Below are 21,576 nucleotides of genomic sequence, written 5' to 3'. Positions count from 1 at the left end.
CAAGAACAGGACCCTTCTGAGCACGCGGCCCCGTGCTAGTTCCCAGGTCACACAGGCACAGAGAGGCCGTGGTGAAGAGTCTTCCTTCCAAAGGCCACAGGTGAGATGTGGGTGGGATACGTACCCCAGGTTCTGGCTCCATCTTGTCCATCTTGTTCTTCCCATTTAGGCTGTATTTCCTGAGTTTCCCTCCTGGGAAAACAGAGAAGATCATGTAGGCCAGTGAGGGCCTGGAAACTGTGGGAAAGCCCATCCTATGGTCTGGGAATCCACGGATAAGGCACGCTACAGGGAGAAGCTGGTGTTGGAAGTGTTTGAAAAATACTGTCCAGGGGCACCTGGGCAGGTCATTTGGTTGAGCGTCTGACTCTTGGTTTCGGCTCAGGTCACGATCTCAGGATTGGTGGGTTCGAGCCCCCGCGTCAGGCTCTGTGCTGCCGATGCGGAGCCTGCTTGGGATTCTCTCTCTCTCCCTCGCTCTCTCCCCCTCCCCCAGTCTCACCCTCTCAAAAATAAACTTTAAAATTGCAACTCTTTACAAAAAAAGAAAAAAATACTGTTGACGTTGGAAAGCAGTAGAAAAAAATGAGCGATGACCCACCGAAAGCCAGCTACGTGTTGAAGCAGGTCTAGGGTGTAATTTCTTAGACAGCCAGGTGGCTTTTACAGATGGGAGCAGCAGCTAGTTCAGGGCGGGACTGTGACTTGAAGCCCGGCTTGTCTGAATGCACGTCTGTGGCCTGTGGGTCTAGGCACCTACTGTGTGCCAGGAGCTGTGGGCAGCACCTTCACCCAGGGTATCTCAACCGTGGCTACGACACTCAGCCTTTATACGTACGCTACAGAAGTGCTCTCAGATTTAAAGAATCTCAAAACACGTTTGTGAGTCCAAAGGGACTTGTTACCCCAGCACCCTCATTCCAAGGTGGACACACTCGTTAGACAAAGTTGGTGGAAACCCAGTACGGCTCACACTTTGGGATAGTTAAGCATTTCTTCTCCTCCTTGAAATGTGCATTTGCAGCGTGATCAGAGACTGGAGGGAGGTTCTTGTGAGTTGAGGGGTCTCCTCTAACAGCATTCGGTGGCACTGTCATCCCAAAGCCAAAGAAGAAGGGGGCTTGAAGTGGTAGCCGACTCGGCAAAACTTCTTTTTGTTACTGGAAGGATGTGGGTTGGGTGGGGAGGGAATAATAAGTAAAGGGATTATTTCTTCTTCCTTGGGTCTTGCTCAAACCAAAAGTTGAAATCTGGGGGGTGGAGTGCTTTGCCTCGAAGATCCCGGGTGCTGAGGGCAGTGGATTTCTTTGCATTTTCATGAGATCTTCAACCAGGAATGTTTGCCCAGACTAACTTGTGATCAGGAGCTAAATGAGGCACACGGATAATTAGCTTTGAAAGAAAGTGCAAACAGAGGCACAATGAATACAGTTGCTGGATGCTTCTTTCCTGCTGGGGACATCTGGGCATGCCTCGAGCCAGAAGCCATAAGCTGGAAGTCTATGTGAAATGGAGAGAATCCGCCTTTCTTCAGTTCTGGGGTATATGTATGGTGTTGAAACCCAGCTGCTACCTTTCATCTCCCCCATTTCTTTCCAGATAGTTCTGGAAAGGGTCTCTTCACCCTTTCCTAGTGATAGAATAACCTCTGGGTCTCACTTCCGCTTAAGAGTGACATCTTTTTTTTTCCAATTTATTTCAGAATCCGCTTTGGACTGTTAGTTAGTATTGTGGTTCATGTAACTGAATTTTGAGGTCAAAGGATATACGTGTCTTTCTTTTTGGCATTTGTATTCCATTGAAGTTTATCAGGAGAAGGTACGACGATATAGGGAAGATGCATTCATTAATGGAGACTTGTTTCGCTCGTGGGTAGTTAACTAAATGGAAACTTCGTGCTCCCAAACCCAAGTACTGTTTGTGTTTTTCATAGTATAAACTCTGTTCAGGCATGGGAGAACACTAAGCTATGTTTTATACTTTTAAAAAATTTTAATTGTATTTTCCTCAAGTTTCAGATATTTATTAATCCATGCAAACCCCAACACAATACACCAACATGCTTTTGTGCGTTTATAATGTTTATTTATTTTTGAGAGGGGGAGACAGAGTGTGAGCAGGGGAGGGGCACAGAGAGAGAGATACACACACACACACACACACACACACACACACACACACACACACACAGAATCCAAGCAGGCTCCAGGCCTGAGCTGCTGGCACAGAGCCCGACATGGGGCTCGAACTCATGAACCATGAGATCATGACCTGAGCCGAGGTCGGACGCTTAACCGATTGATCCACCCAGGCACCCTGATTTTGTGCATTTAGAGGGGAAATATTTCCTGGGTGAGTGGAAAATCGTGTGGAGGGTTTCTGGGAGACCTCCATTGTAAGCAGCTTTATAGCGAGATGTCTCACGTAGAAGTCTGGCCCTTCTCCAGTTTGCTGTAATGTGCAGTCACTGAGCAGAACCTTGCATTGACCATTGGGACCCCGTTTCCCCCAGGGCTCTGGGTTACTCCTCCTATCCCTGCTGACATCTGGATTGAACAGTCCCAGGCACGAGACATACGGCACTGCCCTAATGCCTCCTGCTCCGGTAAATGCCAAGAGGGGGATCAAGTTCTGAGGCTTCTTGGCCTGACCGAGATCTGGCGGGACACAGCTGTGGCAGGGGCCAGAAGAAGAGATCACGTCCGCACGGCCTGGCGCTAAGTAGTCCCTGCACCCAGGATCAACAGACACCCCTGTTTTATACTTTTTTGGGAGAAGAGAATTACAGTGAATGGTCTTTTTGATGGTAACCACGGCAAAAGCACCACAAAAGTCCTTGACTGAGGATCTCAAATCCAGTTTGGGAAGCAGAGTATTCCCCTGCCCAAGCTTTCCTCATGAAGACCCAAAGCATTTGCTTTTACAAGTCTTATTTATTTATTTAAAAAAAAATTTTTTTTTTCAACATTTATTTATTTTTGGGACAGAGCGAGACAGAGCATGAACGGGGGAGGGGCAGAGAGAGAGGGAGACACAGAATCGGAAACAGGCTCCAGGCTCCGAGCCATCAGCCCAGAGCCCGACGCGGGGCTCGAACTCACGGACCGCGAGATCGTGACCTGGCTGAAGTCGGACGCTTAGCCGACTGCGCCACCCAGGCGCCCCACAAGTCTTATTTAAAACAGATCTTGCAAGACACTTTTCTCGTACCGTTCTCTGAGACATGCCAAGGCATTTCAGACCCGTGGGTTTCTTCGCTTTTTCAAAGCGCTCAACTTCTCTTTACTGCAAATCGTTGATGAACTCATCTGTTGTTTAATTAAAAAAAGCTAAAAAAAGGGGCGCCTGGGTGGCTCAGTCGGTTAAGCGTCCGACTTCAGCTCAGGTCATGATCTCACGGTTCGTGGGTTTGAGCCCCGCATCCGGCTCTGTGCTGACAGCTCAGAGCCTGGAGCCCGTTTCAGATTCTGGGTCTCCCTCTCTCTCTGCCCCTCCCCTGTTCATGCTCTGTCTCTCTCTGTCCCCAAAATAAATAAACATTAAAAAAAAAAATTAAAAAAAAAAAGCCAAACAAAATAAAACAAAACAAAAAACCTGAAAACAATCTCACATACACATTAAGCTGTTATCTTTCCCAAAAGATAATCCCCCTGATGCTGGGGTGTTCTTGTTCTGTTTCTTCATTATTGGGCACCAGAAGCAGGGAGGACCATTTATATATTTATTTTAAAAGCCTCTGTTGGGCATAAACTTGTTACATTTAAGCCTCAGCCTTTTTTTTTTTTTTTTTTTTTTAAGTTCCCGATATTTTAGAGGAAGGCCCTAGGAAGTGGCCATGGAATTTATAATAATGCTTTTCAACCCCTTGCCTGTTTTCAAATAACAGTCTTTTCTTAGGCTCTGGGGAGTGCGGACGACTCTCTCGGATTATGAAAATTTCAGCTTCAAACCTGTGAACTCTGCCGGGTCTGCAGAGGCGTTTTAATGTCAACCCCAGGAAATTTACAACTCATCACTGTCACAGAGTGTGAGTTCAAGAGTAATACATTAACTGGGGTCGGTGTGTGGAGATGCGGCTACGAAAGCCAGGGCTGGAGGTGTTCGGGGTCAAAACATAGGCCCACACATGCTCGTGCCCCGGAATTTATTTTTAAGCAATTTCTTTTTTTTGCGGGCCGTTCTGCAGTTTGACTGAATTGTCATTTGCTTGTTTGGACTCCAGGGAAACATCTGGTTTCTCCCTGCAGTGTAGACAAACTGGTCTTATTCTGAAGCTGTCACCCATGAAAAGCACGGTTTGGGCTCAATAGCTTGGCTTATGAAAGGCTTGGGGTCCATCTCTACAGAAATAAACAGCTCTCGTAATTGGAATTTTGTTCCCTGTTATAAACTCTGGCCCAGAGGTGACTTGGGTAAAGTGTTGAAAGCTGAAGGGGATAAATTTATTTTATAGAAGGCATTTAATGATTTAGGATGTGGCCAGCAGACAGTTTCCCACTTAACCTTTGTAAAAATCTCTTACTCAACTTCTGTAAAGTTTCTGCAAATGTATCTAAAAATCCCAGAGGCTGGAGGTGGGAGGCTGGGTGTGAGGAGAACCAGAAGAGGAGAGCGGTCTGGGAAGGGGGAAGTTCTGGGCCTTCAGTTCTCAGAACGGGGCCAGGTTTTCCTGTACGCTGTGCACCAAAGAGGTCACTCGGTGTTTTCAGTTTTGGAGTTCGCTGCAGGAGTGGCTATGTTGTTTGTGGGAACCGGAGCAAAATGAAAATGCAGGACTCCTTGTTGAAAAGTTAAGAATTTTGACTTGATAACTGGTCTTTCATTCACTCAAGGGTTGGGATGGGGGTGCCTGTGTGAACACACGGGTCGCACACCCCCGGGGCTGGCTCTCCTTCCGCCTTAGGAACCTCAGGGAAGATGAGAGAAAAAAAGGAAGTACCTGTGTCTGCTAACTTCTCGGTGGGGTGTTGGGGAGGGTGTCTTCTTCCAGGCAGAGAAGGGGCGGGAGGAGCTGTCCTGCTGTCTTTGGAGACGTGTGGTAGTCCTTGGAGATGTGCCATTTGTATTTCCCATATTTCTTTATTTTTATTTTTTAATGTTTATTCATTTTGGAGAGACAGAGAACATGAGTCAGGGAGGGGGAGAGAGAGGGAGACACAGAATCGGAAGCAGGCTCCAGGCTCTGAGCTGTCAGCACAGAGCCTGATGCGGGGCTCGAACTCATGATGAACCATGAGATCGTGACCTGAGCCAAAGTGAGACGCTTAACTGCGTCCGTCCTTCCTTCCTTCCTTCCTTCCTTCCTTCCTTCCTTCCTTCCTTCCTTCCTTCCTTCCTCCCTCCCTCCCTCCCTCCCTCCCTCCCTCCCTTCCTTCTCTTTCCATTTGTAGAAAACTCAAAATAGTTGTTAATGTAAGGTTAGGAGTCATGTGTTTGGAGCCCTTTCCACGGTTTGAAGGTTTTTTTCATCGTGTGAGCTAATCCCAGCCCCCAGTGCCTGGCTAGTTGATCTCACTTTGTCCCCATTTCCCCCCTCATTTCCCTCCCCCGCCCCGCCGGCCGTGGCAGCGGCAGCAGGGGCCACCTCGAGCTCCTTTTGTCCCTCCGCAGCCAGCTGTGGGGCGTGGCCGATGGAAAGCCCAGTAACCATTGGAACATACACACTGGTATCTGCTTTCCTTTCCCTGTTACTCCTGCCCCCTTTTCTCCTTTTGGTTTTATGTCTGTCCTCATTCAGAATACACACCTGCCTAGACACACGTAACCACGTGTCCTGCACGCAGGCCTGAACCGTGCCTTTTTGATGGCTAAAAAAAAAAATGGCAGTATGGAAAGGGAAGTCCAAATTTATGGTCAAGACTGCATGATTAGCTCTAGAGAGTGGGAGGCTGAGGATAGCCCTTCGTTGAAGCTGCAAGGTTCCCCCCACCCCCCAATGCTGAAACGCTAATGAGGGAGCCACCACGAAGGTCTCCAAGTGGCTTCCGCGGGTCCCTTCCCCAGACGGTGGATGACACACAGACAGAGCAGAAGAGCTTGTCTCAAGGATCCGCCGGCCGGCCTTAGGCAGAGACTCCTCGGCATGCACAGCGGATTAAAAGGGGTTTTTGTTGAGGTGGAGCAGATGGACAGGGAGAGGCAGGGTTCACATTAGCTGATCATAAATCAGGACTCCGTTGTAGAAGGGAAAGATCTGGCTCTGGTCACTTAAAAGTTTGAGCTAATTTAATTTGTTCTTCTTTTTTTTCTTGTTGGAAGAGCCCCTCCTGCTTATAAACAGACAAACAAAAAAATCACTGTGAAGAGTTTAGAAAGCATACACGCTGGAGAAAGGAATAAATTCCCTATGTCTCCAGAAAGAATCACCATCCACCCTTCCAGCATAACCCTCCTGATTTTGTCCTCTGTCCTGCCGTCATCCACACATATACGTGTATAGTTATTATTTAATAAGACTTGAGATGCACGTTCCTCTTTGAGTTACACGTAAAAGAAGATTTGTGGCTCGGTCTCCAACTTTGGAACACGGGCTCCGTGATCGTTTGGGTCAGTCCGCCGGCTTAAATTTTAGTAATAAAACCAGAGACAATGTGTAAATTTATGTTTGGGAAAGCTGAGGCAAGCTCAGGTGAAGGAAAAGTTCATTGGCACAGAGGACCATGTTGAATTTATGATCTTCCTTCCTTCAAGAAAAGGGCGACTCTGCCTATTTTTTCCTGTTGCCCCCTGGTGGGACCAGAAGAAATGTTCAGGCAGGAAAAGAATTCTGCCCTTTGGACTCTCTTTCCCCCCATTTCTAATGCTCTGACTCTTTGTGTGTGTTTTTAAATTCTTCTAATGTTGTATTTATTTTTGAGAGAGAAAGACACACACACACACACACACACACACACACACACACACACACACACAGTATGAGTGGGGCAGGGGCAGAGAGAGTGGGAGACCCAGAATCTGAAGCAGCCTCCAGGCTCTGAGCCGTCAGCACAGATTCCAACACGGGCAGAGCTTGAACTCACAGTCTGTGAGATCATGACTTGAGCCGAAGTCAGACGCTTAACCCACTGAGCCACCCAGGTGCCCCTCTGACTCTTTGGATTTTGGTGGAAATCTTCTATTCCCTCTGCAGATGTCTCGACATAATGAACGCTTGAGGCTGTGGGTCTCTCTCCAGCGTGCTAGGGCTCAGGCCCACGAACTGAATTTAGGCCTGTGTTTTGAGAAAATGAGGCACATTAAACACTGATGTGAGATGAGTGAGATGCCCACGCTGGAAGAGTCTAGAAGGCCCTCAGAGCAACTGACGGCCCAGCTCATCGCCACTTGCTACGTTCTGTCTAGAAGTTGTTATTAGTGTTTGTATGCTTTCCTTTTTTAGTGCCAGTGCTGTTACCATGATGAAATTTAATTAAACGCAAGAACTAAGGAAAATGAAACCCTGTGGAACCTCCTTGAAAAAGTTGTTTCCATAGCGATAACTTGGAATGCTCTGGAAAGCCTTGGTGCGAAAAGTAGAAAATGCTGTGAAAAACTGTAGAAGTCTCGAGTCGTACGCTTAGATGACCTCGTCAGTGTCTTTTAAGTTCTTCTCAAAACTAGCGGAGCTCCAACGAGTGAGCGAATGCGCCTCCTTCGTGAGCGCCGGGCATTTGTTGAGTGAACGGAGGGAGTAGCAGCCGAGTGATTCCCCTTCGACTTTTGCTCTGGGTGCTGGGGAAAATGACACTTGCCTGCAGAGGACTGAGAGCCATTCCTGTCATTTCCTTTCTCCCTCGGCTCATCTGATGGTTTGTAAGTTAAATGGGCTTTTTACAATAGGCCAAAGACTCTCGAAGATTTTAATGTGTGAGAATGTGCCCCGCCCCCAGAACCTAGGCCCGTCTCCTCTCCGGACTCGTTCTTAGGACCACCCGGCCCCCGACCAGCCCTTCAGCCTTTGTCTCTTGGACGTCCCTGCGTCCCATGCGGCGCTTCTGGTCTCGCTGAAGGAGGTGCAGCCTGCCACTGCACGCGCGTGCGCGTGGGCAGCTGACACGCACACTCTCTCCAGTCTCGTGCCTTCCGCTCCTGGGTTACTGGTCACCAGTGTCCTTCATCTGGCCATTTCCCGTGTCACCTCTTGTGCACCTCCCTGAGCCCCTCCCACCCGATTATTATTTGCCCATCGCCTCCTTCCCTCCACTAGACCGTGAGTTCTGTGGATCCCCACCTGCGCATGACCTGGCATACGGCAGGCATTCCATAAATGCTGCTGGAATGTTGAATGCATGATCAAGGGGCTTCTGTGTGCACACTGGGCTCCCCTGCATCATTTCACACACTATTTAGCACTAACAGCATCTGTCTGACTCTCTTTCTCACCCGCTCATGGGTTTGCAAACTATATAGCCCAGGGGCCAAATCCAGCCCCCCACCTGTTTTTTTTTTTTTAATTTTTTTTAACGTTTATTTATTTTTGAGACAGAGACAGAGCATGAACGGGGGAGGGTCAGAGAGAGGGAGACACAGAATCTGAAGCAGGCTCCAGGCTCTGAGCTGTCAGCACAGAGCCCGACGCAGGGCTCGAACTCACGGACCGTGAGATCATGACCTGAGCCGAAGTCGGACGCTTAACCGACTGAGCCACCCAGGCACCTGTTTTTTTTTTTTTGTTTGTTTGTTTGGTATGGGCTGGGAGCTAAGAATGGTTTTTAGCCTTTGGTGGGGAACAGTCGTTGGCCCAGTGGGGAACCGAAACTGTTCACTGCCGTGGTCTCCACCAGCACGTTTGTTGACTCCTGGAGACCAGGCTTTTTTTTTTCTAGGATAAGGGGACTGTCTTGCATCTTTGAATTCCCATAGCATAGCACTCAGTACATGTGTTTTGGGGGGAGGGGAGGGGTTGAACTGAACTCACTTCTTTTTTTTTTTGGTATTTTTTATTCACCCTCTGGAGTCAGATGGTGGTGTGAATCCTGGCTCTGACCTGTTCTCACCGTGAGACTAGGGGTTTGGGTATGGTGCAGGTCTGAGCCTTTTTTCCTCCTCTGAAAACTTCAGACAATAATCCCTGTTTCTGAGGGCTGTCGTGAGGGTAAAAGAAGCTGTCACTCTGTCAGCTTCTGTACTGTGCTTAGCACAGGATTGGTGTTTAATGTGAGCTGTTACTGTTTATCCAGACATCCAGCGAAAGTTGTGTAGCCTGAACATCACATAAGCAAAATATCTAGCAATTGCAAATCTAAAAAAAAAAATCGGTCATTTTTGGTTGGCCCCAAATTCTTTCTAGGGGTGTTGAAAATTAAGAGCTGACCTTCTGTCTGTGGATCCGACCCTTCATTTTCTTCCCCATTTCCGTGCTGTGTTTTGTTTTGTTTTGGGGCCGAATGAATGTCACGGTGCCGACTTAGGAAAGCTTATATGGCACCGGTGAGGCAGAAGGCCTCAAGTGAGGGGTGAGTTATTCCGGGGCTCGAAGGGGTGGGGACTCACTCCTCGAGCAGCCCCCGCAGCAGGTGAATCTCTCCGAAGAGGGGCAGGCAGTGTTGATGAGGTGGGCTGGGCAGGGGAGGCACATACTTCTGGGTGTATGACATTGACTTTGCAGGCTAGTGGGCACTCTGCAAAGGCGTGAGGAGTTGAAATGCATTCATGCGTGATGTATCTTGGATGTCTTTCTTCGCAGGGACGGTGAAAGTGAAGAGCTCCAATATCCAGGTTGGAGACCTTATCATCGTTGAAAAGGTGGGTGGGGTCTCGCAGTTTGTGACCAGGCTGCCGTGTGGGTTTGGTGGCAATGTGGGAAGTCATTGCCAGTTCACAGGCCCAACCATGTGGATTTGTGTATCTCGTAGACTAACTGAATGCAGGCTCTGGGGGATTTTTCTCCTCTAGCTTTGCCTGGGGAGGAAAACGTTTTTCCCCATGAGACGTACGTATAAAATACTTTTTCAAGGTTTATGTGGTTGGTTACCCAGAATTTCTCCTTATAAACTCAAGTACAAGTTATTATTATTTTTTTTTATGTTGATCTATTTTTCAGAGAGAGAGAGAGAGAGAGAGAGAGAGTGTGAGTGGGGGAGGGGCAGAGAGAGAGGGAGACACAGAATCCAAAGCAGGCTCCAGGCCCTGAGCTGTCGGCACAGAGCCCGATGTGGGGCTCGATCTCACGGACTACGGAGATTGTGACCTGAGCCAAAGTTGGACGCTTAACCGTCTGAGCCACCCAGGCTCCCCTAAGTTTTGATTTCCTATTTGCTGCATCTGTTTTCTGTTGTTGTTTTTTTTTTTTGACTTACTACAAAATCTTTCCTAGAAGTCTGCTTGCTGAGTAAGCACATAAAAATATTGGTCATTTACCATTTGAGCAGTTTTAGCTGCATTTTGTGACATATGCATAGTACTTTTCTGTTGTTTTGTGGGGAGATGGGGTTAAGTGTAATACGAGAATGGTAAGGAGGCCAGAAAACACATTTTTTAAAATAGCACCCTTAACAAATGTTTGTAACCTTGGCAAACATCTCTTTTTAAAAGCTGTCTTTTTGGAAGGGAAGGTAGCGGGTCTGGGGGTGGCCCTGGAGAGTCTTGGAATAATATTTGATCGGAATGGGATCGTACTGTAACTGGTTTCTGTAGGAAGTGAACTATGCTCTTTTAAAAGGATTAAATCCAAGAGCTCAAAGTCGATTTGAGGTAAAGTGAGGCTCTAGGGGACTAGGAAAGGAACAGCAGCGGGCAAGATTTTTCAGATTCAAAACCAAATAAATCCCCAAATCTGTCTGGGACAAAGGCAGAAACTTCAATGAGGCTGTGGGTTTCTGGCCCCCTCCCCACCGAGAGGGGCCGGGGGGGGGGGGGGAGGGCGGAAACCCCACACGTGGGCATTCACAGTAACAGTCTTTCTTTTCATTACGCAGAACCAGCGGGTCCCTGCTGACATGATCTTCCTGAGGACATCGGAAAAAAACGGTAAACATCTGGGATCAATTTTGAAAATAACCATTAACCTTTCAGTGGTAATTTGGCAAAATAATCATTTGAAAATGGAACAGAAGTAGATGATCGTTTTGGAGCCATGGAGGCAAATCAAAAACATCTCTTTTAATAGAGCAGTCTTTAAAAAGAAAAACAAAACAAAAAACCAAAACGTTCTTGGGGCTCACAGCTCAATAGATGCAGACCATCACAACGATACAATTAGTCGGGCCCACGCTGAGTCACAGCTGGCGAAGTCGCGCACGGTGGCCGGGATTTTCCTTTCTGGGCTGCTGTTAGGCTCAACTTCAGGGGTTGGCGGGATAAGGAAGTGTGTCCAACGTGCAGAAGCAAACAGAAACCCTCTCTGTTCGGAGGAAATGCCGGGAGAAGTGTGATGGTAGAGAAACGGGGAGAGAGGTAGGTGGCGTTTCTGGCTCTCTGCTCATGAGTGGCGGGGCCGTGCCTCCCCTCGCCCATCCGTTTATTTGTTATCACAGCCCGCTTGGGCCTGAGGGAGCTGCTCCAGCCTCTTAAGGAGACCCCGCTGGGGGCACTTCTTTCCCGGTGGGGCCGACACCACCATGGCCTGCCCACCCACCCGTCTGTTGACTCTAATCTCCTTTTTATTTTTTGTTATTTAAGCCGTTGCGAGGAAACGTTGTGGCTGTTTTTCTCTTGCCTACAGGCGCAACCAGATCTTCGAACGTCTGAAAAAAAAGGTCCCGTTATATTCCTTTGAGGTGGCTGCAGTCTATTTTATTATCAATCAAATAAAAGTATAGATGAAATTTTATACTAATAATATATTTAAAAAGCCCAGAGGTGGGGTAGAAGGCACTAGATTGAAAGTCTTTCTTTGAAATCTGCAGCTGTGTCCTCCGTTGGCTCTGACGTCCTTGTCAGCGAAGATAGATCATTATGGGTTGGGGCCCCCGAAATGTATCCCCCCCCCCGAAAAAGAAAAAATTAGGCGTGTTTTTTCTTTTTTCTTATTTGTCTTATTTTATTTTATTTTTTATTTTATTTATTTTATTTCATTTCATTTCATTTCATTTCATTTCATTTCATTTCATTTCATTTCATTTCATTTCATTTTAGAGAGAGACAGAGAGCGGGGGAGGGGCAGAGAGACACAGAGACAGATCCAAAGCAGCCTCTAGGCTCTGAGCTGTCAGCACAGAGCCCGATGTGGGGCTCAAACCCACCAACTATGAGATCATGACCTGAGCCAAGGTTAGACGCTTAACCCACTGAGCCACCCAGGTGCCCCCCTTTTTTCTTTTTTTAAAGTTTATTTATTTTGAGAGAGAGAGAGCATGAGCGGGGGAGGGACAGAGAAAGAGGGAAAGAGAGAGAGTCCTAAGCAGGCTCTGTGCTGTCAGCGAAGAGCCTGACTTGGGGCTCGAACTCATGAACTGTGAGATCACGATCTGAGCCGAAACCAAGAGTCGGATGCTTAACCGACTGAGCCGCTCAGAGGCCCCTAGATGTGCTTCTCCTTAAGTCTCCAGAGGTGTTGGCCGCAGTGCCCACGAATTCAGTGCATCCGGGGTCTGATGAATACACAGCTAACCCATTGCTGAGACTTGCACGCCAGACTGAAATAGGCGTTCACGGGCCAGTAGTACCAGCACGGGTCCGCTCGTAGCGCCTTCTGTGTTCCGAGCCGTCTGGCAGGATCAGCCGTCGAGTCTTCCTCATGTGAGGCTGCTGCTGCTGTGTCCATGTTCACCGTCAGGGAAACCGAGGCTTGGACAGCCTAGGTGGCTTCCCAAGGGCATGCTGCCTCTGGTCTGGCTTCCAGGCGGCTGGCTCCTGATGAGTGTAGACAACTCTGCCCAGAGTGTCCTGAGGTGCCAGCTGTGTCATGCCAGCCACCATGCTGGGGGCTCGGTCACCCCCAGGTCTTTACAGCAACCTCCCGAGGTCTGCGTTTCTCCCCGTTTTCCAGACGGCCTGCCGGTGTTTATTTAGCAAGGTCAAGGAGCTGGCCAGGTTCCTGCTTGGGGCGGGTGGTGGAGTGAGGATTTGAACCCAGATCTCCAGACGCGAGAGCTTACAGGGGAAGTGGGAAACGGGGCGTTCGTCTTCCCTTTTGGTTGCTGGCCACTGGCTGGATTTTTACGAAGGCCAGAGCGGGAACTACACAGAGCTGCCCGGGGGTAGACGGCGCCCACCTTCTTCCATAGGGTCGTGCTTCCTGCGGACGGACCAGCTGGACGGCGAGACCGACTGGAAACTGCGGCTCCCCGTGGCCTGCGCGCAGAGGCTCCCCACCGCGGCCGTGAGTAGCTTTCCCGCAGAAACACAGCCTGGGAACCGTGTCCTTGCAGGGCCAGCCAGCTCGGGGGGTGGGGGGGGGGGGCGCACGTAGATCAGTGTGGGGGGTGTCATTTGTGAAGGAGGGGTGACAGGGTGGGGGCCAGGGGGGGCCCCCGAGCACCTGTTCTTTCGAGTTATGTGGCTGTATGAAGCACAGCGGGGAGCTCTTTGGAGGGAAGCTCAGTCTTTTTTTTTTAAGTTTAGTTTTTTGAGAGAGAGAGAGAGAGTGGGGGAGGGGCAGAGAGGGAGAGGGAGAGAGAGGGAGGGGGGGAGGGAGAGAGGGAATCAGGGAATCCCAAGCAGGCTCCACACTGTCAGCGCAGAGCCCGACACGGGGCTCGAGCTCATGAACCGTGAGATCATGACCTGAGCCAAAATCAAGAGCCGGACACTTAACTGACTGAGCCGCCCAAGGGCCCCATAGCTCAGAATCTTAAGAAGCCCCGACAAGGTACTTAGCCTAGAACTAGAAGGGAAGGCAGGTGTATCATTTCTCTGCTCAGCGCCTCTCGTCTTACTGAGAACCCTCCCTTCAGCCCTCGCTGTCGTCCTCAGGCCCCACGTCCTCTGTCTCAGTGCCGGAGCCCCACCCTCGGCCTGGGTGCTCTGCCCGCCAGTGCCTTCTCCCTCCTGATCAGGGGTCCTCTGCCTCCGAGTGTTTGCCCTTGCTGTTTCCTACACCGGGGGCAGTCAGACCCCACTGGCTGCCTGGGTGGACATCTCCACTCTGTCCCTTGGGTTTTGTGCTCAGGTCTCCTTATCTGAGAGGCATTTTCTGACAGTTCTTTCCTTGCATTCCACCCCACTCGCTTCAAGGCGGTATCTCTGAGAGCAGAGTTCTGCCCAGTACGTTCACTGCTGAACATCCTATGCGTGGAACAGTGTGAGGAACAGCACAGAGAACAGCGTGTTAGCCCCATTAGCCCCACGTCACTCATGCCATGATTTGTAAAGGGAGGGGGGACAGGGAGCCAAAGAGTAAGTTTAAACATAAGCCACATAGATTGGATGTGGCCCAAGGACGAGGTTACAAAGTCACAAAACGTAATTGAAACACTCAGAGACCAACTGGTCCGAAGGGGTCAGGCAGAATGTGTAAACTTTTCCCAGGCTGGTGGTCGGGTTCACTGTGTTCTGTGAGGAAGGAGCAGGCAGGATACAGTTCCGTGTTAACCTGCTAATAAACACGCCCACTGTCCTGATGATGTTTCGTAGCCAGTGACGAGTAAGATAACACTGGTATTAGTCTTAATTTTTGAGCCAGGCGTTCTAGAGTAGCGAGTTTCTAACCGTGGTTAGGAGCCCCTGGGAATCCTTAGAACGCACTCACCTGCCCCTGAGATGGTTCTGATTTTTCTGGGTGATACATTTTAACTTCCTGGTGAGATTTCTGCAAAGAAAGCTTTCTGAGCCTCAAAATGATTTGAAGGATTCTCTTTAAGAGACAGCCTGGAAGAGCCTAGAATCATGAAGATACTTGACCGTCAGCTGCACAGAGTTGCATTTCTTGGTGTGTGCTTTGGATGTGTCAATTTAATAAATGCTCATGTTCCCCCACCCACCCCCACTCCCGCCACCCCCGTCTGGCACAGGCCTGGGCTGGGGTCCAGATGCCACTGGACCGAAGGGATCTGAATGGGGTGCAACAATTTAACAAAGTTGTAAGTTAGAAGAACCGTATGATAAGATTACGTGGGCATTACGTGCCTATATTCTTGTTTAAAAAAAAATTAAATTAAGGGAGCCTGGGTGGCTCAGCCGGTTAAGCATCCAAGTCTTGATTTTGACTCAGGTTGAGCCCATGACCATTCGTGAGTTCAAGCCCCGCATTGGGCTCCGTGTTGACAGCATGGAGCCTGCTTGGGATTCTCTGTCTCCCCTCTCTCTCTGCCCCTCCACTGATCTCTCGCTCTCTGTCTGTCTCAAAATAAGTAAATAAACGTTAAAAAAATCAAAGCATGTGGAAAGCCCTGGAGGAAAAAGCAAACAGTGTCGTTCATGGCCTCTACCCCACACCTGACCCGCTTCCCCCGGGGATCACGTGAACGCCGTAGTGATCTTTGTGGACCGTGGTCAGCACCCTTTCCTACAGATGTACAGCTACAAACTTGTTGGAAGGGGGAGCTTTTACAAAGAAGGGATCCTACTGTATTTGCAATTCCACACCTTTACCCGCGCACTTTGGGTGTGCCTCAGGGCCTTTTCTTACCAGTGCATAGGGGCCACAGAACAAACACGCCTGCATACGGGGCCTCCTAGTGAGTTAGTAGAGGTCTCAGGCCCCGCCTGAGGGGCCGGCCGGTAGCCTCCACCCCACTCCAGACTCCTGATGGCACAGGGTATTGTGGTCTGAAAACCTGTGGTATCAGGTCCTGACCACCTGATTGGAGATTTGTTTTCTAAATCTTTTATTGTAAAATACACACTAGATTTACCGTTTTATCATTTTAAAGTGTCCAGTTCGGTGGTGGTAAGCACTTTCACACTGTTGTGCAGCCGTCCCCACCATCCATCCCCAGGTCTCTTCATCCTGCAAAACTAAGACTCCACGCCCGTGAAACAAAAATTCCCCATCGCCCAGCCCCCGGCAGGCACACTCTACTTGCTGTCTCTATGACTTTGCCCTAGGACCTCTTGTAAGTGGAGGCCTACAGTATCTGTCCTTTTGCGACTGGCTTTGCTTCCCTTAGCGAAAGGTCCCGAAGCTCCACCCACGTGGCGGCCTGTGTCGGAACTTCCTGTCTAAGGCTGGGCAACGTTCCATCCTGTGTACGCACCGCATTTCGTTCGTCCGCGTCTCACGTATCCATTGATGGGCCCTTGGGTTTGTTGCCATCTTTTGGTAATTGTGAGTAATGATGCTATGGATGGGGCGCATGGTCTCTTCGAGACCCTGCTTTCGGTTCCCAGCAGGTGGCTTGCTATTCATGTGCTAATTCTGTGCCAGGGTTTCTGAGGACCCGCCATACTGCTTTCCACAGTGGCTGCACCATTTCACATTCCTGCCAACGGTGCACAAGCTTCCAACGTCTCCGCATCCTCACCGACTCTGTTTTCTGTTTGTTTGTTTTCGATGTTCATTTATTTTTGAGAGAGCGAGAGACTGAGCAGGAGTGGAGGAGGAGTAGAGACAGAGAGCGAGAGACAGAGTCCGAAGCGGGCTCCAGGCTCCGAGCTGTCAGCACAGAGCCCGACACGGACCGCGAGATCATGACCTGAGCCAAAATCAGACACTTAACCGGCTGAGCCACACGGGTGCCCCACTTTTTCTGTTTTTTGAGAGTAGCCCTCTTAATGGGTGTGAGGTGTTCTTTTTTTGCTTTTCACCCCTCCGTCTTTTCCAGGGCTTTACACAGAGCAGGTGCCCAGTAGCCCCTTGTTGACTGAGCAAGTATTTTCTTTGGTACCAACAGCTCTTGTGAAGCACGGTGTAGCAAAACCGGTGTGGGAAACCAGTTTGGGAAACACTGGGTGTCCACAGATAAACAGGCATCTTCACAGCAGACTCTGTCAGGGTGTCTTGGGATATGGCAACTCCTAAGCTTCTTGAATAGAAACAGTTTCTTCCTTCTTCCACCTGCCCTGTAATTTTGAGAGCCTGTTTGCTGTCTGAGAGCAACAGCTGCTTTTGAAAACTAGTGGGTGCCTCCCGAAATCTTCTCTAATTACGAACTTTTCAAAAAACAATTTTTATTTTACATTTATTTATTTTTGAGAGACAGAGACAGAGCACAAGTGGGGGAGGGGCAGAGAGAGAAGGAGACACAGAATCAGAATCCGGTTCCAAGCTCTGAGCTGTCAGCACAGGGCCCGACGCGGGGCTCGAACTCACAGACCGCGAGATCACCACCTGAGCCGAAGTCGGACGCTCAACCGACTGAGCCACCCAGGTGCCCCGCGAACTTTGTTTTTAACTCCAAAACGTTACCTCTGTTGAACAGGACCTTCTTCAGATCCGATCCTATGTTTACGCAGAAGAACCCAATATCGACATTCACAACTTTGTGGGAACTTTTACCAGAGTAAGTAAGCCTCACTCACCACGGAATCCTGCCTTTATAGAGTTGTGCTGGTAACAGACCTGCAAAGAGGTGTTGACGGGTCTTTGTTAGGGAGCAGCTTTGCTCGGGCTGGCGGTGAAATTCCCTTAAGAAGCACCCCCCTCCCCCACCCTGGCCTTGAAAGCTGACATAGTGTTTCTCAATGAGATCGGCCCAGCTGGATTTTCTTCCAGCCTCTGACCAGCTAGAATTACCTGACACCGTAGAGCCGAGCATTGTTACGATTAACGTTAAAGCTCTGAAAGCACTCTTTCTGTCCCCTTCAGATGCATCCGTGACCCCTTCCACTCGCACAAGCCCCGTCTGCCTCCGTTACAAGTTTTAAGCCACGTCCCAACTTTTCAGAATAGAAATTAAATTTGGGCTGAAATGCTGTGAAGAATCTGGGACAGGAGATTTGTAGACTCCAAATTAAATCCATGGTCTCCTTCTGGAAGCTGTAGGGCTGGCCAGCAGAGGGCTGTTTCTGTTCGATTGGCTTCTGCATTCTATTTCCAGCCTTGTACGACATTTCTTCAGCGTTAGGAGCCTGTCCGGCTTCAGTCACAAACCACCCTTTTCACCTATCGCGGTGGGATGAAAACGCCCAGGAGGGTGGCTTGTGAGCTCGGCCCTTCTCTCCTGGCTGAGCTGCAGGCATCCGAATAGGGGTCCTCCTCACTTCCTGTCTTGGGAGGAGCCAGCTGGAAACAGCCTGTGGATTCTGCCCAAACCTTGGTAGATAAATGCGTGTCCGTTGGCCTTTTCCAGGAGGACAGCGACCCTCCGATCAGCGAGAGCTTGAGCATAGAGAACACTCTCTGGGCCGGCACTGTCATCGCGTCGGGTAAGGGCGCCCTTGTTGAGGAATGTGTTAGCAATTTGAAAAAGAAAGAAAATCCTTTTGTATAATTAGAATAATCATCTGTCAGTTGGGAAAATTAGTCGTGGTCAGATGGTGTTTTCCACTTGCTCGCGCCCCTCCAGGGAATCAAACTGACGTCTAATTGGCCCTCGGACACTTGCGGACGTCTGTGAGAATCTGCTGTGCCAGTGGACTTCTCTGCAGCGTCCGCTCTGGGAATGGCCCTTAATTGCCCCCCGAGATTGACATTCTAATCTGTACCAGAAATTGGGGCAACCTGGGTGTTCTGGCCGGAAGTTGTGTCCGTGGGGGCTGCGGGGCTGGCCCCGCCCGTCCAGGGGCCGTGGTGCCCAGGCAAAGGCCATGGGCCTGAGTTGGAGCCTTGGTGTTGAAAACACCAAGATGCCGTGGAAATTGGTGCCTTTTAGTTTTGTGAACACTGGGATGAAACTGGGCAGAAGGGGCTCCAGGGGCTGAGGTGTCTGCGGTGGCTGCAGTTGACCTTAGTGGGGTGCCTCTGATCTGTCGGGCACTTTGTTGAGCCCTTTATGTGCATTACACACTTCACTTAACCCTCCCAACGTTACCGTGAGGGAGGGTGCCGGTATCATTCCCATTCTGCAGATGAGGAAACCACGGCTCAGTGAGGTTAGTGATTTGCCCAAGGTCACACCGCAGGTAAAAGGCAAAGCGGAGGCTTGAACCCAGGCACTTTGCTCCAGAAGCAGAACTTACGGTGCAGCTGTCCTTACTGTATTACGTATGTTACGTAATAGTATCCACTGTTATTAACGTATGATTGTACTGCTGGCAACTTTCTGTCTTTGCTGTTTGCTGGAGTCTGGCTTTTTCCCTCTTCACGCACATGTCCCTCCCGCCCGCCTGTTTTCTTCCCTTTGATGCCGCCTGTGGCTCTTCAGTACAGCAGATGCTTGGTCAGGGTCCTCTGCGACAAGGCCTGTGGATGACGAGCACAGACCAGCACAGAGTACACACGGGGCTGCTAGTTCACCCTCCGCAGGGGCTCCGCTTAACGCAAACGGGCAGAGTTGAGCGCTCCCTTGAGGTCCTCCGACCTTTTCCTTTTCCGCTGCCTGCCCGTATTGACGGCGTGATCCGGGATGGCTCAAATCCTCCTGATGACTAACCAAGTGAGGAATGGGTCCCTGAGTTTCAGCGTGGCCACTGGGCACTGCCGGCCATACCTTGGCCAGGCCCGAAGCCACGCCCACACCCGAGGCCACGCCTGCATCCCCGCCCACACCCATGGCCACGCCCACCAGGCCCTGCAGGAGCCCCTTCCCCTTCAGACTCTGCCCTCTGGCCTCTCCCCTCCCGCTTGTCCACGCTTCTCTCAGAACTGGTTTACTCTTCCTTCCCAGTTGTTCTCCACTTTGAAGTCACTTATTAACAAGTAATTATTTTTTATTTTAAAAGTTTAATTAATTTAATTAACTCTAGAGAGCGAGTGCGAGTGGGCGGGAGGGACAGAGGGGAGGGGGAGAGTGAGCCTTCAACAAGCTCCAGGCTCAGCCCAGAGCCCAACCCGGGGCTTGATCCCACGATCTGAACTGAAATCAAGAGTTGGTCACTCAATTGACTGAGCCACCCAGGCGCCCCTAAAGGATTTTTAAGGTTGTATTTTTAAGTCCAATCTCCTCCCCAACGTGGGGCTCGAACTCACGACCCCAAGATCAAGAGTCGCGTGCTCTATACCAACTGAGCCAGCCAGGCGCCCCCAAAAGGCTTTGATCAAGCACCTCTATGTAATGCGGCCATGCTCTGTTGCTAGGCCCTGGTGCTGTGGTAGCATTCCAGAAGATTCTTGTCTCCACCCTTGTGGTGTTTCTAGTTTACTCTAAACTTCATACAGATTATGATTTTGAGGTGGAGGGTCTGAGGTGGAAAAGGCTTCTTGGCCTTCATCTCAGAGATGAACAGCAGTAAGTTTTACTTACCAGGCTCTTTTTATTTACAGAGTGTTTTGCTGTCATTCTCTTGTTTTGGTCTCACAGCATTAAATGAGGATTTAATGGGATAAAGAGGAATTGAGTCTCAGAGAGGCTAAGCAACTTGCCTAAGGTCACACAGCCGAGGAGGTCATCTCCCGGAAGGCAGAGAGTGGAAAGCAAGTTGGGACCTTGAAGAGGGGAGAAAAAAGTTTCAGACCGTTTGTGAGTGGTGCTGTAGGAACAGAGAGAGCAGTGATTTCAACGATCCGGTAGCAGCACCTGCCACGCCCTTCAGCGGGCGCAGGTTTTCGAGTGAGTCTGAGAAGCCGGACGTTTACTGTTTCTTTAGCTGGCCTCAGTTTCCCCTGCTTCTCACTGAGTAGTTCTCTGACTACGTTGCGGTTCTAATGTGAGGTTACATGCGGGCCACTTCCTTCCTGGTGCTCGACTCAAGAAACAGCCGTCCTTAATGACCTTGATTAGATGAGATTTTACTTTTCTGTTCTCTGTAGAGTCTAACTCCTGTGTTTTGGTCATTCTGCTCTTATCGCTTGAAAGTTTAAAAAAAAATAAAAAAGAAAACTTGCCAGGCAGCATGTAGGGTCCAGTGACATTGGCCGGCATCAATCTGTAGAGGATGCAGTTGCCACGGTAACCCGCCACCGGGCCACTCGGCTGAGGAGTCACTGGGGTGAGACACGGAAGGGACGGCCTGGGGCCTTGGCAGAGCAGGTGGCCCGGCTGTGTCATGGAGCCCGGTTCTTCCCAGACTCTCCAGTCCGTTGTGCCGCTGCCTCCCCCGACCCCAGCCTGGCGGGTTGATCGTGGCCACCGTGTGACCCACATGCAGTCACGCCACATGCCCCTCGCCCCAAGGCTTGGCGGGACACGTCCTTTGGTCGCATGCTTGAATGTTGCAGCAGCATCTAACTGCTGTAGACGTTTCTGAAGGCTTGCGCTCAGGGGGTAGCATTTGTCCTGTCACAGATGGGGAACAAAGGGGTCACAGAGCAGCGCTGACCCCAGGACCGCGCTGTCGTGGAGAGTTAGGAAGAACTCCGTGTGAAAGCCGACCGCAGCGGTGTGACTTGGGGAAAGAAACCAGCTGGCCAAACGGGGGCGCGTCTGACTCCGCAGACGGATGGCAGAGGGTGACAGTGTGGAGGGTCGGGAGAGCTGACAGCACAGGAAGTGGGGGTCAGGCATGGGGGGTGGAGGGGCTCTGGTCGGAAAGTCTTGAAGGGCTTGATTGGGCCCCGTGGGAACCAGGATGAGCCGAGGGCCTCCCCTGGCTGAAGCGAGTGCCTGTGCTTCACACCTGCTGGTAGTACAGTGGCAAACGCGGACCCAGTGTCACCACATCTTCTGATGTTCCGCGAGAAGCCAGAATTCTTAATTTCTTTTTTTTATGTTTTTTTATTTTATTTTATTTTTTTATTTT

At 50.1% G+C, this 21,576-nt stretch overlaps 1 protein-coding gene across 1 annotated transcript in view; it reads left to right on the top strand.

Moving 5' to 3' along the window:
* ATP9A (ATPase phospholipid transporting 9A (putative)) overlaps positions 1-21,576 on the top strand; it is a 110,518-nt gene that overhangs the window by 31,521 nt on the left and 57,421 nt on the right. Inside the window, exons 5-9 of the mRNA XM_040459743.1 lie at positions 9,665-9,723; positions 10,896-10,947; positions 13,146-13,240; positions 17,220-17,300; positions 18,090-18,165. Of these exons, the coding sequence (XP_040315677.1) occupies positions 9,665-9,723; positions 10,896-10,947; positions 13,146-13,240; positions 17,220-17,300; positions 18,090-18,165 (363 nt within the window). The remainder of the gene's footprint in view (positions 1-9,664; positions 9,724-10,895; positions 10,948-13,145; positions 13,241-17,219; positions 17,301-18,089; positions 18,166-21,576) is intronic.

The sequence above is a fragment of the Herpailurus yagouaroundi genome, unplaced genomic scaffold (genome assembly GCF_014898765.1).
Source record: "Herpailurus yagouaroundi ecotype Mexico unplaced genomic scaffold, PumYag 246, whole genome shotgun sequence".
Taxonomy (NCBI): Eukaryota; Metazoa; Chordata; class Mammalia; order Carnivora; family Felidae; genus Herpailurus; species Herpailurus yagouaroundi.
This window is presented reverse-complemented; position numbering and strand designations above follow the sequence as displayed.